The 18,154-nt window shown below is 41.3% G+C and overlaps 1 protein-coding gene across 5 annotated transcripts in view; it reads right to left on the bottom strand.

Moving 5' to 3' along the window:
- The window catches only part of ARHGAP10 (Rho GTPase activating protein 10), a 352,159-nt gene extending 351,382 nt beyond the window's left edge, over window positions 1–777 (bottom strand). For all 5 annotated transcript variants that reach the window (XR_012435152.1, XM_045391864.2, XM_045391866.2 and 2 more), the window contains exon 1: window positions 274–777. Coding sequence is in view for 4 of the 5 variants with exons in the window: in XM_045391864.2 (XP_045247799.2) it covers window positions 274–460 (187 nt within the window). In the remaining variant the exon portion in view is untranslated. The remainder of the gene's footprint in view (window positions 1–273) is intronic.
- Between the last annotated feature and the right edge of the window lie 17,377 nt (window positions 778–18,154).

The following is an 18,154-nucleotide window of genomic DNA, read 5'->3' as shown; positions in this document are numbered from 1 at the left end:
TACTAAGATTTTTGAAACATACTGAAGAAAACCTGTGCAAAAAATTTTACATGACTTATTTCAGATTAACTTTGCATTATTCAATAAGGAAGGTTAAACTTATTTATCAACTCATATCGTGAAATAATTTATCCATTTACTGACAATCTTTCTGTGCCTCTGACTCTTATTCTGCTAAATGGAACCTCTATACTAAACTGTACCTCTTCATTGAGTTCTTTTAGACGTTAAACGAGTCAACCTAGAATCTATGCAAAGCACATAGAACCTTACCTGGTGCATAGTAAGTGCTCTTCATGTTGAAATGCTCCTTCTTCTCAGTCTTGGTCCTCTTCTCTTTGTCTGTATCTCCCTTTGTAATCTTACTCAGTCTCCTGGTTTTACAAACCATCCATTTGCTAATAATTTCCAAATTTATATTTCTAATGCCTGCCTGTTCACTCCAGAACTCCAGACTCATCTATTCAACAGCCTACTGGACATCTCCATGTGGATACTTAATTGATATCTCAAACTTATTATCTCCAAACTGACCTCTTGTTTTTTGCTCTTTCCAAACCTGCTCCATCTTTAGCCTTCTCCCTGTCACTTGATGTCAACATCATCCTTCATTGTTCAGATCTAAAAAACTTGGAGTTAATCTGAACTCCTTTCTTTCTCTTATACCCCACGTGCAATCTGTCTTCCTACAAAAATATATCCAGAATCTGACCACCATTCACTCCCACTACTGCTGTCTCCTGCTGCAAGCCACTATTATCTCTCTCCTGGATTACTGAAATAGACTCCCTGCTTTTATCTTTTCTTCTATCTTTGCTCTCTGCAGTCTATTTGAAGCATAGCAGCCAGAATGATTCTTCCAAAATGAAAATCAGATCATGTCATTCCTCTGCTTAAAAACCTTCAATACAGCCCCCCATACGTAACACAACAACTTTTTTAAAAAGTTATATAGGCCGGTCATGGTGGCTCACATCTGTAATCCCAGCACTTTGGGAGGCCGAGGCGGGTGGATCACTTGAGGTCAGGAGTTTGAGACCAGTCTGGCCAACATAATGAAACCCCGTCTCTACTAAATATAGAAAAATTAGCTGGGTGTGGTGCCATGCACCTATAATCTCAGCTACTTGGGAGGCTGAGGCAGGAGAATCTCTTGAACCCAGGAGGTGGAGGTTGCAGTGAGCCAAGATCCTGCCACTGCACTACAGACTGGGCAACACAGCAAGACTCTATCTCCAGATAAATAAATAAATAATACAAATAAAAAGTTGGCCAGGCACAGTGGCTGATGCTTATAATCCCAGCACTTTGGGAGGCTGAAGTGGGTGGATCACCTGAAGTCAGAAGTTCAAGACCAGCCTGGTCAAAATGGTGAAACCCAGTCTCTACTAAAAATACAAAAATTAGCTGGGCATGGTGGGACACGCCTGTAATCCTAGCTACTTGGGAGCCTGGGGCAGAAGAATCATGTGAACCAGGGAGGTGAAGGTTGCAGTGAGCCGAGATTGCACCACTGCATGCCAGCCTGGGCAACAAGAGTGAAACTCCATCTCAAAAGAAAAAAAAAAAAAAAAAAAGTTATATAAACTGGTCAGGCATGATGACTCACTCCTGTAATCCCAGCACTTTGGGAGGCCGAGGTGGGCAGATCACTTGAGGTCATTTGAGGTCAGGGGTTCGAGACCAGCCTGGCCAACATGGTGAAACTTCATCTCTATTAAAAATACAAAAATTAGCTGTATGTGGTGGCACATACCTGTAATCCCAGCTACTCAGGAGGCTGAAGCAGGGGAATCACTTGAACCTGGGAGGCAGAGGCTGTAGTGAGCCCAGATCGTATCACTGCACTCCAACCTGGGCAATAGGGCAAGACTCAGTTTCAAAATAAATAAATAAATAAATACATAAATAAATAAAAGGTTATATAAACTTACAGTTGTGTATATACACATTAATTTTTCAAAACAGAGCAAAAATATGCAACAAATTGTTTTCAGTGATTATCTTGTGGTGGTAACGTGGTATAGGTCATTATTTTAAAATATTTGCCATTTGACTCAGTAACATTACTTCAAGAAACTTGTCTGTAGAACATAATCAGGCTGTACCCAAAGATTTAAGTTCAAGGATGTGAATCACAACAATATTTACGGTAGGCAAAAAGTTAAAAGAGCCTAAGTGTCCAACAACAGGAAACTAGTAAATTATGTTATAGCTAGGCCAGATGATGAATAATCTTACAAGGTCGAACATAGTTTTTAAAAAATCAATCACATGTTGTTAGTGAAAAAAATTATAAAATAGCAAGTAAGGCTATGAGATCAACTTTGCAAATTAAAAAATATATTTGATGAAAGGAAAAGACTTCAAGGATATGCACCAAAATATTAACAACAGTCATTGCATAGGAATGACACACAGGTGGCCATGATCCAGGGCTGAGTAGCTGTGGAAAAGCCACTACTTGCTATTAGCCAACCTGCTTGGAATTCACAAACTCAGGGCAAATGTGCAGATTTTAATCAACACTTCTTGCAATGCTCTGCAGTGTCAGCTTAAGCAACCATCCCTTTTACAGGCTGCGAATGCACTCATAGAGTATATTAAATGAAAGATGTTTTAACTCTGAATTTAGTGTAATAAAAATCATTCTTTTTTTTTTTTTTTTTTTTTTTTTTTGAGACCAAGCCTCACTCTGTTGCCCATGCTGGAGTGCAATGGTGCAATCTCTGCTCACTGTGACCTCCGCCTCCTGGGTTCAAGCGATTCTCCTGCCTCAGCCTCCTGAGTAGGTGAGACTACAGGCATGCGCCACCATGCCTGGCTAATTTTTGTATTTTTAGTAGATACGGGGTTTCACCATGTTGGCCAGGCTTGTCTCAAATTCCTGACCTCAGGTGCTCTGCCTGCCTCGGCATGAGCCACCGTGCCCAGTCACAAAAATTACTCTTATACAGCATACTTGGGAACTAAGGAAAAGAAAAAAATCCCCTAATGCTTTTAGGAATTTAGGCCCTCTAAATCTTTGCCAGATTAGGATAGGTTGAGCTATTTTTTTGTGATGACTGAAAAGAGTTTCCCAAGAGCTTCCTATCAGTTTTAATCTGTTTTAAAAAGCAGTTAAAAGTACAAGAAATAAGTTATTTGTCCTGTTCAGTGCCTAATACCAGTTCTTAACTCAGTTTTCTTGGACTTTAAATATTGAGCTTAACTTAGTCCTTAGAATTTTGTTTTATGTTACTCTTGTTACTTGCTGAATGAAGTGATCAAAAGAAGAAAAGAAATTCTAAATTCATAACTGTCTATCAGTCTATCAGGCCATCAGGCCTCAGCCATCTTTACCCAGAGAATAAAAATAATATGATTAAGGAGTCTAAGACGTCTTCTCTCTTTATTCTTTTTTTTCCTTCTAACTTTTATTTTAGGTTCAGGGGTACATGTGCAGGTTTCTTATGTAGGTAAATTGTGTGTTGCTGGGTTTTGATGTACAAAGATTTCATCACCCAGGTAGTGAGCACAGTACCCGGTAGGTAGTTTTCTGCTCCTCACCCTCCTGTCACCCTCCATCCTCAAGTAAACCCCCGTGCCTATTATTCCCCTCTCTGTGTCCATGTGTACTCAATGTTTAGCTCCCACTTATAAGTGAGACCATGCCATATTTGGTTTTCTGTTTCTGCATTAATTTGCTTAGGATAATGGCCTCCAGCTGATTCCATGTTGCTGCAATCTATTCTTTACATAACTAAAGCATAGATCCCTCTTGAGCTATTTATTTATTTTCACTGAAAAGTAAAACAAACACAAAAGAAGAATACAAAGCTCATAAGCAATAGAATGAACTACAAGGCTATCAGAAGTGACCTAAAAGCAGCTGGGCTTGGTGGCTCAGGCCTGTAATCCCAGCACTTTGGGAAGCCGAGGCGAGCAGATCACCTCGCCTCAAGGTCAGGAGTTTCAGACCAGCTTGGCCAACATGGTGAAACTCTGTCTCTACTAAAAATACAAAAAAAATTACCCAGGCATGGTGGTGCATACCTGTAGTCCCAGCTACTTAGGTGGCTGAGGCAGGAGAATCACTTGAACCTAGGAGGCAGAGGTTGCAGTGAGCCGAGATTGCGCCACGGCACTCTAGCCTGGGTGAAAGAGCAAGACTCTATCTCAAAAAAAAAAAAAAGAAGAAGAAGAAGAAATGACCTAAAAGCCAAGCTTGTAGTCTTTTTTCCCCAAGTTTCAGGTAATAAAATGCAACCATAAAAGGTATCAAGTATACAATAAAAAAGATTGACCAACACATTCCTTTATTTTATCACTTAGTTTTGTCATAAGGCATGGAGGCTGCCCCTTAAAATCCACATGTTTAATAATGATAATTTAAATTTTACAAGACTTTTGTTGCAAAACTAGAACTGTATTAGAACACAACCACTTTGCTCTTTTGTAACGTAAAACAGAATTTACCAATCAACAGTCCCCATGAAAGATGGGAAGATCTGATTATGTGCTTATGAAAGCTTAAGACTTTTTTTTTCTTTTTGAGACAGCGTTTTGCTCTTGTTGCCCAGGCTGGAGTGCAATGGCACGATCTCGGCTCACTACAACCTCCACCTCCCCGGTTCAAGCGATTCTCTTACCTCAGCCTCCTGAGTAGCTGGGATTACAGGCATGCACCACCATGCCCAGCTAATTTTGTATTTTAGGTAGAGACAGAGTTTCTCCATGTTGGTCAGGCTGGTCTCGAACTGCCAACCTCAGGTGATCCACCCACCTCGGCCTCCCAAAGTGCTGGGATTACAGGCATGAGCCACTGCGCCTGGCCAAAAGCATAAGACTTTTTTTTTTTTTTTTTTTCCAGACTATTTTGGCGTTCTTTGAAAATAAGTTAAAATTCTATTATTTTCTGGGGAGATAGAAAAGTAGAAATTGCTAACATAAAATACGAGTTTATTATCAGTATCAGAGCAACATTAACTGTAGGCTTACTTGGTGTGTGTGAAATAAGAGGAATGCCTGTTTTGGTTACCTCCAAAGAGATGTATATTGTGTATGTTTATTGAATTTAAAATCTGAATGTAATGACAGATTTAAAAAGAAAAAACTCTATGCAGTGAGCCGAGATCGCGCCACTGCACTCCAGCCTGGGCGACAGAGCGAGACTCCGTCTCAAAAAAAAAAAAAAAAAAAAAAAAAAAAGAGTGTAACAAAGAGAAAATCATCTGCTCCTGGAGCTGTATTCAAATCTAAAGTGGAATTTTCTCTCTGAATTTATACTGTGGTTCTCAATTTAGGAATTGAGAATTCCTAAGAAATTTAGGAATTTCTTAGGAAGAAAACTACCCTAAGGTCTAAGCTGTTGCTCTTTTATTTGTGACAGTTAATTTTAAAACTAAGCACAAATACGGAGTAGATATTTCATTGCTTTAAAAATGGACATGGTTTTGTAATTCAATAAGTGTAAAAAACAAAAATAAAATTGGACAGACTGCAATCTGTCTGACTACATAGGGGCTGAAAATTGCCATTATCTATAGATTAGATAAACAATGGATTAGGTAATGGCAATTTTCAGCCCCTATATAGTTAGGGGCTACTTCAGTGGTATTTGAAATCACACAGAAGTAAAAGGAGCACTTGTTTTCAATACATAGTCATCAAAACTACATAAATAATTAACCCTGAACAAATTAAACTGCTCATATTTGACATTAGGTACCCCCTGTGAATTTAAAGGGCTTAACTAAAGAAGGGATACTCCAGGCGCAGTGGTTCACACCGTAATTCCAGCACTTTGGGACATCTGAGGTCGGGAGCTTGAGACCAGCCTGACTAACGTGGACAAACTCCATCTCTACTGAAAACACAAAATTAGTTGGGTGTGGTGGTGTGCGCCAGTAATCCCAACTACTTGGGAGGCTGAGGCAGAAGAATCACTTGAATCCATGAGGTGGAGGTTGCGGTGAGCTGAGGTCCTGCCATTGCACTTCAGCCTGGGCAACAAGAGTGAAACTCCATCTCAAAAAATAAAAATAAAAATAAAAATAAATGAAGACGGGATAAATACTCATTGGTATATTGAGGATAAATTTCATGGACTCTTTATGTCCTTAGTACTGCTCTTAGTTGCTAAGCCTCTGCTATGGTTTGAATATTTGCCACCTCCAAAACTCACTGTTGAAACGTAATCCACAATGTGGCAGTATTGAGAGGGCCTTTAACAGGTGATAGACTCTTAAGAATTCTTCCCCTCTTACTCAATTAGGAAAAGAGGAAGTCATATTGTCCCTGTTTGCAGATGACATGATTGTATATTTAGAAAACCCCATCATCTCAGCCCAAAATCTCCTTAAGCTGATAAGCAACTTCAGCAAAGTCTCAGGATACAAAATCAACGTGCAAAAATCACAAGTATTCCTATACACCAATAACAGACAAACGGAGAGCCAAATCATGAGTGAACTCCCATTCACAATTGCTTCAAAGAGAATAAAATACCTAGGAATCCAACTTACAAGGGAAGTGAATGATCTCTTCAAGGAGAACTACAAACCACTGCTCAACAAAATAAAAGAGGACACAAACAAATGGAAGAACATTCCATGCTCATGGATAGGAAGAATCAATATTGTGAAAATGACCATACTGCCCAAGGTAATTTATAGATGCAATGCCATCCCCATCAAGCTATCAATTACCTTCTTCATAGAATTGGAAAAAACTACTTTAAAGTTCATATGGAACCAAAAAAGAGCCTGCATTGCCAAGATAATCCTAAGCCAAAAGAACAAAGCTGGAGGCATCATGCTACCTGACTTCAAACTACATTACAAGCCTACAGCAACCAAAATCACATAGTACTGGTACCAAAACAGAGATATAGACCAATGGAACAGAATAGAACCCTTGGAAATAATACCACACATCTACAACCATCTAATCTTTGACAAACCTGACAAAAACAAGAAATGGGGAAAGGATTCCCTATTTAATAAATGGTGCTGGGATAACTGGCTAGCCATATGTAGAAAGCTGAAACTGGATCCCTTCCTTACACCTTATACAAGAATTAATTCAAGGTGGATTAAAGACTTAAATGTTAGACCTAAAACCATAAAAACCCTAGAAGAAAACCTAGGTAATACCATTCAGGATATAGGCATGGGCAAGGACTTCATGACTAAAACACCAAAAGCAATACCAACAAAAGCCAAAATTGACAAAAGAGCTTCTGCCGAGCTAAAGAAACTATCATCAGAGTGAACAGGCAACATGACAAAGGGCTAATATCCAGAATCTACAAAGAACTTAGACAAATTTACAAGAAAAAATCAACCCCATCAAAAAGTGGGCAAAGGATATGAACAGACACTTCTCAAAAGAAGACATTTATGCAGCCAACAGACACATGAAAAAATGCTCATCACTGGCCATCAGAGAAATGCAAATCAAAATCACAATGAGATACCATCTCACACCAGTTAGAATGGCAGTCATTAAAAAGTCAGGAAACAACAGGTGCTGGAGAGGATGTGGAGAAATAGGAACACTTTTACACTGTTGGTGGGACTGTAAACTAGTTCAACCATTGTGGAAAACAGTGTGGCAATTCCTCAAGGATCTAGAACTAGAAATACCATTTGACCCAGCCATCCCATTACTGGGGATATACCCAAAGGATTATAAATCATGCTGCTATAAAGACACATGCACACATATGTTTATTGCTATTGCGGCACTATTCATAATAGCAAAGACTTGGAACCAACCCAAATGTCCATCAATGATAGACTGGATTAAGAAAATGTGGTACATATACACCATGGAATACTATGCAGCCATAAAAAAGGATGAGTTCATGTCCTTTATAGGACATGGATGAAGCTGGAAACCATCATTCTGAGCAAACTTTTGCAAGGACAGAAAACCAAACACCGCATGTTCTCACTCATAGGTGGGAACTGAAGAGTGAGATCACTTGGACACAGGGTGGGGAACATCACACACTGGGGCCTGTCGTGGGGTGGGGGTAGGGGGGAGGGATAGCATTAGGAGATATACCTAATGTAAATGATGAGTTAACGAGTTAATGGGTGCAGCACACCAACATGGCACATGTATACTTATGTAAGAAACCTGCACATTGTGCACATGTACCCTAGAACTTAAAGTATATATATATATGTATATATATATATATATAAAGATATTTCACACTTAAAAATAAAAAAAAAAAGAACTCTTCCCCTCAGGAAATGATTAGTCCATTCATGAATTCACAAATTCATGGCTTAATCAATTAACGGATTTTCATGCAAGTGGGACCAGTGGCTTTATGAGAAGAGGAAGAGAAACCTGAGCTGTCTCAGCTCCCTCACCATATGATGGCTTTTTAAAAAAAAAAAAAAAGATAAATTAGGCTGGGTGCAGTGGCTCATGCTTATAATCCCAGCACTTTGGGAGGCCGAGGCAGGCAGATCATGAGGTCAGGAGATCGAGACCATCCTGGCTAACATGGTGAAACCCTGTCTCTACTAAAAATACAAAAAATTAGCCAGGCGTGGTGGCAGGTGCCTGTAGTCCCAGCTACTCAGGAGGCTGAGGCAGGAGAATGGCATGAACCTGGGAAGGGGAGCTTACAGTGAGTTGAGATCGTGCCACTGTACCCCCAGCCTTGGTGACAGAGTGAGACTCCATCTCAAAAAAAAAAAAAGATAAATTATAAAAAGGCTTTAAAAAAAGATAAATTATTCATATTCAGGTATTCTGTTATAAGCATAGAAAATGGACTAAGACAGTTCCTTTCCCACAAAAAACCTTCTATGAGAACTTTGCAATTTACACATTTAAATTAAGTTGGTCCAAGGTTTTGCCCATCTTTCTTTTCCTCTTTTTTCCTGGGGATTTATGTTGTATACACCTCAGAGGCACCTGGCTCAGGATGTGCTGGCATGCGCCATTCCCGCTAGCTAGCCTTTGGCAGTCAGCCCCTTTCCCCACAGCTCCATGTCTGCAACCGTATCTGCTAGCCTCACTCCCACCGCAAGGCCCCGCACACTTTTACCCACTTCTGTATTGCTTTGGTGGGGAGGCTCCTGAAACTGTGGGATGTTCAGTATCCTGGAGAGTGGGGAGGAGTATCTGTTTCCGACACCTTCCTCCACGTGTGTTGAGCGGGGGCCTCTCAGTGAGGCCTGCAGGAAGCAAGGCGAAGACCCTCTCTGATCTAAAGTCTTCACTATCCCCCTGGGGAATTTCCTGCCTTCTTAGCTGATTGAGGAAAGTGGGAAGGGGGTACAGTTCTTTCCTGGGCACCTACCAACATCTAAATTCTAGTCACATTGTTAGAAAGGAATCCCAATCCAGACCCCAAGAGAGGGTTCTTGGATCTCACACAAGAAAGAATTTGAGAGGAATCCATAAATTGAAAGCAAGTTTATTAGGAAAGTAAAGGAATAAAGAATGGCTGCTCCATGGGCAGAGCAGCCCCATGGGCCGCTGGTTGGGCTATTTTTATGGTTATTATCTCTTTCTCTCTTTTTCTCGATTTTTCTCTTTCTCTCTCTCTTTCTCTCTCTCTCTCTTTCAAGTCTCACTCTGTTGCCCAAGCTGGAATGCAGTGGTGCAATGCAGTCGGCTCACCACAGCCTCTGCCTCCAGGGTTCAAATGCTTCTCTCTCTCTCTTTCCCTTTCTCTCTCTTTCGAGTCTCATTCTGTTGCCCAAGCTGGAATGCAGTGGTGCAATGCAGTTGGCTCACCGCAGCCTCTGCCTCCGGGGTTCAAATGCTTCTCCAGCCTCAGCCTCCCAAATAGCTGGCATTAGTGGCATGCGCCACCAGGCCCCAGTAATTTTTGCATTTTTAGCAGAGATGGAGGTTTCGCCATGTTGGACAGGCAAATCTCAAACTCCTGACCTCAAGTGATCCGCCTGCCTCGGCCTCCGAAAGTGCTGGGATTACAGGAGTGAGCCACTGTTCCTGGCCTTATTTCTTGATCACATGCTAAACAAGGGGTGGATTATTCATAAGTTTTCAGGGAAAAGGGTGGGCAATTCCCAGAACTGAGGGTTTCTCCCCTTTTTTTTTTTTTTTTTGAGATGGAGTCTCGCTCTATCGCCCAGGCTGGAGTGCAGTGGCCGGATCTCAGCTCACTGCAAGCTCCGCCTCCTGGGTTCACGCCATTCTCCTGCCTCAGCCTCCCAAGTAGCTGGGACTACAGGCGCCTGCCACCTCGCCCGGCTAATTTTTTGTATTTTTTAGTAGAGACGGGGTTTCACCGTGTTAGCCAGCATGGTCTCGATCTCCTGACCTCGTGATCCGCCCATCTCGGCCTCCCAAAGTGCTGGGATTACAGGCTTGAGCCACCGCGCCCGGCCGGGTTTCTCCCCTTTTTAAATCATATAGGGTAACTTCCTGACATTGCCATGGCATTTGTAAAATGTCATGGCACTGGTGGGAGTATCTTTTAGCATGCTAATGTATTATAATTAGCATATAATGAACAGCAAGGATGACCAGAAGTCATTCTCCTCACTGTCTTGGTTTTGGTGGGCTTTTGCCAGCTTCCTTACCACAACCTGTTTTATCAGCAAGGTCTTCGTGACCTGTGCCTTGTGTCGACCTCCTATCTCATCCTGTAACTTAGAATGCCTAACCTCCTGGGAATGCAGCCCAGTAGGTCTCAGCCTCATTTTACCCAGCCCCTATTCAAGATGGAGGCACTCTGGTTCAAATGCCTCTGACAACATGCCCTCAGATTCTCTTCCAGGAAGCTGAACTTTTATTTCCTTTCGGTAAACAACTTCATACCTCCTAAGGATTTGGTTTATGGTATAATCATTCCGCCCTGAGTCCTCCCAGCTCTAACTTATTTAGAACTTTGAAAACTTGTTTCTTCTCTTAACAAAACAAAAAACCTGGCTCTTAAAATAAAAGCCTACTGTTTCACCTTTGATTTTAAAATTCCATTCAGAAACGCAGTTGTCATCTTTGTTCTTGGCTACGTCACCCATGTCCTGAAGCAACCGATTGCTTTGATTTAGTGGGTGAAGAGGGATGCCTGATGGTTGGGAGAGGAACTGGAAAACCTGTGAAGAAGAGAAATATTAACTATGATATCCGATTGTATCCTACTACATTTATCAGAAAGTGTGTTTATTAGCAAATATGTGATAAATGGCAATCAAGGGTGATACAGGCCCCCTAGTGGGCATTTGGAACTGTGCAAGACATTTCTAGTCAGTGACTTTGGGATTCAGTGGCATTTAGTAGGCATAGGGCAGGGAGAGTAAATATAATGAAATGTGTGGAACAACTCCATACACAATGTCAATAGCTCCATGATAAAATCACCAAAACATTCTTCTCTGCTGGGGCTTTTCCAGCCTCTGGCCCCATCCATGTTACTATAGGACACAGCCCCAGGACCCTCTGCTTAGGCATCAGGTCCTGCTTGCTTACTTCTGAGACCTGACTCTTTCTCTCCACAATTCCTTGGGACTAGCCTGACCCCCCCACACCGCCCCACCCCATGACATCTTTGCATCTGTCCAGCCTGAGTTGTTTGGGAGAAAAGCAAGGTGTCCCACCAGGAGGTATATATAGTGTTCTATCCTTTAACTTCAGGTTCCTCTTGTATCCTAAATCAATGAAGTGGCTTAACGATTTTGACTCTGAACTTGCTTAGCCAGTTTCCTATAGAAATGCACAGAAATGGTTGGGCATGGTGGCTCACGTCTGTAATCCCAGCACTTTGGGAGGCTGAGGCAGGCAGATCACGAGGTCAGGAGGTTGAGACCATCCTGGCTAACATGGTGAAACCCTGTCTCTACTAAAAATACAAAAAATTAGCTGGGCATGGTGGCAGGCACCTGCAGTCCCAGTTACTCGGGAGACTGAGGCAGGAGAACGGTGTGAACCCGGGAGGCGGCGCTTGCAGTGAGTTGAGATCGTGCTACTGCACTCCAGCCTGGGCGACAGAGCAAGACTCTGTCTCAAAAAAAAAAAAAAAAAAAAAAAAAAAGCACAGAAATTATTCTCCTGGTTCCCATTGTCATTCCGATCATTGCTATGTGCAAGAGAAAAATGCGAAAGATCTTGAATTTCAGGCTGGGCACAGTGGCTCATGCCTGTAATCCTGGTACTTTGGGAGGCCAAGGTGGGCAGATCACCTGAGGTTGGGAGTTTGAGACCAGCCTGTCCAACATAGTGAAACCCTATCTCTACTAAAAACACAAAAATTAGCCAGGCATGGTGGCACGTGCCTGTAGTCCCAGCTACTTGGGAGGCTGAAGCAAGAGAATCACTTGAATCTGGGAGGTGGAGGTTGCAGTGGGCCGAGATCATGCCATTGCACTCCAGCCTGGACATTCCTGACCCATGAGAAGAGGTCAAAATATGAACACTAACAGGAGTTTGAAAGAAGTTCATTTCAGTCCTCATAGATGACTTTGGGGGGGATGGGTTCAAGACTTCATTAAAGGAAGTCACTGTAGATGTGGTGGAAATGGCAAAATTGGAAGTGGAGCTTGAAGACGCTACGGAATTGCTGCAATCTCATAACAGAACGTCAACAGATGCTTCTTATAGATGAGCAAAGAAAGTGGTTTCTTGAGATGGAATCTACTCCTGGTGAAGATATTGTGAACATTGTCAAAATGACAACAAACAATTTAGAGTATTTATGAAATATTATCTAAATATTCTAACTTGGTTACTAAAGGAGCAGCAGAGTGTGAAAGGATTGACTCCAATTTTTAAAGAAGCTCTACTGTGAGTAAAATGCTATCATGTGCTAGCATGTGCTACAGAGAAATCTTTCTTGAAAGGAAGAGTCAATTAATATAGCCAATTTTATTGTTGTCTTATTTAGAAATTGCCACAGCCACTCCAACTTTCAGCAACATCTACCCTGATCAGTCAACAGCAATCAGCATTGAGGCAAGAGCCTCCACAAGCAGAAATTACGACTTGCTGAAGGTTCAGGTGATGGTTTGCCTTTTTTTTTTTTTTAAGCAATAAAGCATTTTTAAATTAAGGCATGCATATTTACATAATGCTATTGCATACTTAATAGACTACAGGGTAGTGTAAACATAACTTTTTTTTTTTTTGGTATGAAGTCTCACTCTGTCGCCCAGGCTGGAGTGCAATTATGATCTTGGCTCACTGCAACTTTCGCCTCCTGGGTTCAAGCAATTCTCCTGCCTCAGCCTCCAAAGTAGCTGGGATTACAGGCATGCACCATCACGCTCGGCTAATTTTTGTATTTTTATTAGAGATGGGGTTTCACTATGTTGGCCAGCCTGGTCTCAAACTCCCGACCTCAGGCGATCTGCTCACCTTGGCCTTCCAAAGTGCTGGGATTACAGGCGTGAGCCACTGCGCCTGGCCTGAAATTTAAGATCTTTCACATTTTTCCCACTGGCTGGTCTTGAACTCCTAGGCTCAAGTGATCCTCCCATCACAGCCTCCCAAAGCGCTGGGATTACAGGCGTGAGTCACCATGCCTGGCCCAAAAATTATATTTTAAAACAATAATGACCAGCCTGGGCAACATAGGGAGACCTCATCTCTACAAATAATAAAATTAACATTAAAATTAAAAATGTCTATTTTTTACTATTGAGGTATGATGAAACTAACAGAGTAGGAGATTATTTCCAATACAGTGCCAACCTAAAATAGTCGAAAAGCTTAAGATCTAGTTAAAAGAGTTTATTTAAGAGTCAAGTGTGAGGGTGACCATCCGGGTAACAGAGCTACACCAAAGAATGTTGATTGGCACTTGTAATCCCAGCTACTCAGGAGGCTGAGGCAGGAGATTCACTTGACCTCAGGAGGCAGAGGTTGCAGTGAGCTGAGATCACACCATTGCACTCCAGCCTGGGTGACAGAGCACTACTATGTCACACATACACACAAACACATACACACACGCACACAAAATGGTGATTAGTGGCTGGGTTCCGTGGCTTACACCTGTAATCCCAGCACTTTGGGATGCCAAGGTGTGTGAATCACCTGAGGTCAGCAGTTTGAGACCAGTCTGGCTAACATGGAGAAATGCCATCTGTCCAAAAGATACCAAAATTAGCTGAGTGTGATGGTGGGCCCCTGTAATCCCAGTTACTCGGGAGGCTGAGGCAGGAGAATCGCTTCAACCCAGGAACCTGGGAGATGGAGGTTGCTGTGACCTGAGATTGCACCATTGCACTCCAGCCTGGGCAAAAAAAAAAAAGAAAAAGAAAAAAAGAAAGGTGATTAGTGATCCTGATGTGGAGAAAAATGAGAAATGAGGATGGTTTATATAGGCAAAACAGAGGTGTTGAACAAAATTACATTTTCTATATGAAGACTAACATATAGATATGAGATTTGATGGGCTACTATTGATTATACTCTAATAGGGTTGTTTAACATTTTATTATAACAGTCATAGCGTCTCTATTTTTACAGCATTTAGTCTAGATTTGAATTAAGAATAGGGATTCTGGTTAATGTATAACATCTCAACACAAAGTATAGAAAGCAGTGGTCATGCACCAGAGAAGAAAAACAGTCATGTTATGTGAGTCAGCTTTTAGGGTTTAACTTTTTTCTTTGGCAAAATAAATTTGTAAAGTCCTAAACTTTTATTTATTTATTTATTTATTTATTTATTTATTTATTTATTTAACAGTAGGTTCATTGATGGTAACAAATGTATTACTCTGGTGTGGGATGTTGATATAAAAAGAGGCTGCATGTTGCCGGGTCAGGGGTCATACGAAAATTTTCTGGCCAGGCGCGGTGGCTCACGCCTGTAATCCCAGCACTTTGGGAGGTCGAGGCAGCCGGATCACAAGGTCAGGAGATCAAGACCATCCTGGCTAACACGGTGAAACCCTGTCTCTACTAAAAATACAAAAAAATTAGCCAGGCGTGGTAGCTGGCGCCTGCAGTCCCAGCTACTTGGGAGGCTGAGGCAGGAGAATGACGTGAACCTGAGAGGCGGAGCTTGCAATGAGCTGAGATCATGCCACTGTATTCCAGCCTGGACAACAGAGTGAGACTCCGTCTCCAACAAAAAAAAAAAAAAAAAAAAAATTTCTGTACTTTCCATTCAATTTCATTGTGAACCTAAAATCGGTCTAAAGAATAAAGTCTATCTTAAAAATTGCCAATTCCAAGATCATGATGATTTGCACCTATGTTTTCTTCTATAAGTTTTGTAGTTTTTGTTGTTATATTTAGATTGTTGATCCACTTTGAAGTTTTGTATATGATGTAAGGCAATTTTTCAGCTTCAGAATTATTTTGGACGTGGCTACCCACTTGTTTCTACACCATCTGTGAAAAAGACTATTCTTTCCCCACCAAATGGTTTTGGTACCCTTGTCAAAAATCAAGTGATCGCTGGCTGGGCACGGTGACTTATACCTATAATCCAAGCACTTTGCGAGGCTGAGGTGGGAGGATCACTTGAGTCCAGGAATTTGAGACCAGCTTCCACAACATGACAAAACTCTGTCTTTATAAAAAATAACAAAATTAGCTGGGTATGGTGGCACGCACCTGTAGTCCCAGAAACTCGGGGAGCTGAGGTGGGAGGATTGCTTGAGCCTGGGAGGTCAAAGCTGCAGTGAGCCGTGATTGTGCCTCTGCACTCCAGCCTGAGTGACAAAGCAAGACCCTGTCTCAAAACAAAAACAAAAACAAAAATCAAATGATCATAAAAGCATGGGTTCATTTATGAACTCCCAGTTTTATTCCATTGATCTAGCTTTGAGTTAGTATCACACTCTCTGGATTGCTATAGCTTTGTAGTAAGTTTTCAAAATGAAGTAGAGTAAGTACTCCAACTGTGTTCTTTCTCAAGTTTTTTCAGCTAGTCTGTGTCTTTTCCAATTTCATATGAATTTTAGGATCAACTTTTCTATTTCTTAACAAGACAATTGGCATTTTTGTTGTTGTTGTTTGAGACAGTCTCACTCTGTCAGCCAGGCTGTAGTGCAGTGGCGCAATCTCAGCTCACTGCAGCCTCTGCAGTGAAGTACGGTGAGGTACTTGAACCCTCCTGGGTTCATGTGATTCTCGTGCCTCAGCCTCCCGATTAGCTGGGATTACAGGCACCCACCACCATGCCTGGCTAATTTTTGTATTTTTTACTAGAGACGGGGGTTTGCTCTGTTAGGCTGGTCTCAAACTCCTGACCTCAGGTGATCCACCTGCATTGACCTCCCAAAGTGCTGGGATTACAGGTTTGAGCCACCGTATCTGGTCGACAGTTGGAATTTTGACAGCGATTGCACTGAATTTATAGAACATTTTGGAGTATCACCATCTTAATAATAGCAAGTCTTATAATCTGTGAACAGAAGACGTCTTTCCATTTATTTAGATCTTTAATTTCTTTCAGCAATGTTTTTTAGTGTTTAGTGTACAATCCTACTATGTTAAATTTATTGCCAAGTATTTTATTCTTTTATAAGTGGGATTGTTTTATTATTTCATTTTCAGATTGTTCATTATTAAAGCATAGAAATGCAACCGATTTCTAAATATTGTATTCTGCAACATTCTTGAACTCGTTTAGTAGCTCTAAGAGTTTTTTTCTGTAGATCCTTTAGAGTTTTCTCTATATGAGATTATTTCATTTGCAAACAGTGACCATTTTATTTCTTTCTTTCAAATCTGTATACCTTTTATTTCTTTTTCTTGTTTAGTTGCCCTACCTAGAACCTTCAGCACAAAGTTGAATAGAATGGTGAGAGTTGACATCCTTGTCTTATTTCTGATTTTAGAAGGAATGTTTTTAATGTTTCACTATTACATATGTTATATCTGGGCTTTTCATAGATGCTCTTTAGCAGACTTAGAAAGTTTTCTTCTATTCCTAGTTTCTTATGTACCATTGTCATAAAAAGGATTTAGATTTTGTCACTTTTTCTGGGTTTATTGATAGGATTACATGGGTTTTCTCCCCCTTCATTCTATTACTGTGATATGCTACATTGATTGAGTTTTATAAGTTAAATCAGCCTAGCATTCCTGGGATAAATCCCACTTGACGATCATGTATAATCCTTTTTATATGCTGCTGGAATTGGTTTGCTAGCTTTTTATAGAGCATATTTGCATATATATGCATAAGATATATTATTCTCTAATTTTCTTTTCTTCAAATATTGTGTCTGGCTTTAGTATCAAGGTATTACGGGACTCATAGACTGAGTTCAGTGTTCCTTTCCTGTCTAATTTTTTGGAAGACTTTTAGAAAAACTTGTGTTAATATTAAAATTTTTTTTAATTGACACATTGTAATTGTACATAGGGATTGGGTATGATTTGATAGTTAAATACACGTATATGTTATATAATTGTTACATTAGGGTAGTTAGCACATCCATCATCTCATTCATTGATCTTCTTTGTGCTTATTACAAACACTCTCGTCTAGCTATTTTGTAATATACAATACCTTACAGTTAACCATAGTTACCCTGCTGTGCAATAGAATACCAGAAGTTATGAAGTTATTCCTCCAATCTAATTGTAGCTTTGTACCTTTTGACCAAAGTCATCCCCTCCTCCTCTCTTCCTATCCATCTCCAGTTTCTGATAACCACTGCTCTACTCTCTCTCTCTTTTTTTTTTTGAAATGGAGTCTCACTGTCTCCCAGCGGGAGTGCAGTGGCCATCTTGGCTCACTGCAACCTCAGCCTCCCAGGTTCAAGCAATTCTCTTGCCTCAGCCTCCTGAGTATCTGGGATTACAAGTGCCTGCCACCATGCCCAGCTAATTTTTGTATTTTTAGTAGAGATGGGGTTTCACCATGTTGGCCAGGCTGGTCTCCCACTCCTGACCTCAAGTGATCCACTCAACTTGGCCTCCCAAAGTGCTGGGATTACAGGTGTGAACCACCGTGCCCAGCCCCCGAGTGTGTAGGTTCATCTTTTTGGGGGCTGGGGTGAAACATGGATTTGGGTGCCCCCATGTCTCGGTCATTCTGTCAGGCCTAGACTCCAGGCAGCTGGTGTAGTGGTGCTGTAGGCACTTGTGTTTATGTGGTAGAATGATGACAGGGCCTCAGGGATGGAGAGAGGCAATGGATATTGGCCTCCAGGGCAGGACACACTTTAGCAGTGGGTTCATATTCAAGGTGGCACCATGCTGTAGCACT

This window comes from Macaca fascicularis, chromosome 5 (assembly GCF_037993035.2).
Source record: "Macaca fascicularis isolate 582-1 chromosome 5, T2T-MFA8v1.1".
Taxonomy (NCBI): Eukaryota; Metazoa; Chordata; class Mammalia; order Primates; family Cercopithecidae; genus Macaca; species Macaca fascicularis.
The sequence above is the reverse complement of the archived record's forward strand: the minus strand, read 5'-3'. Positions and strand labels throughout refer to the sequence as shown.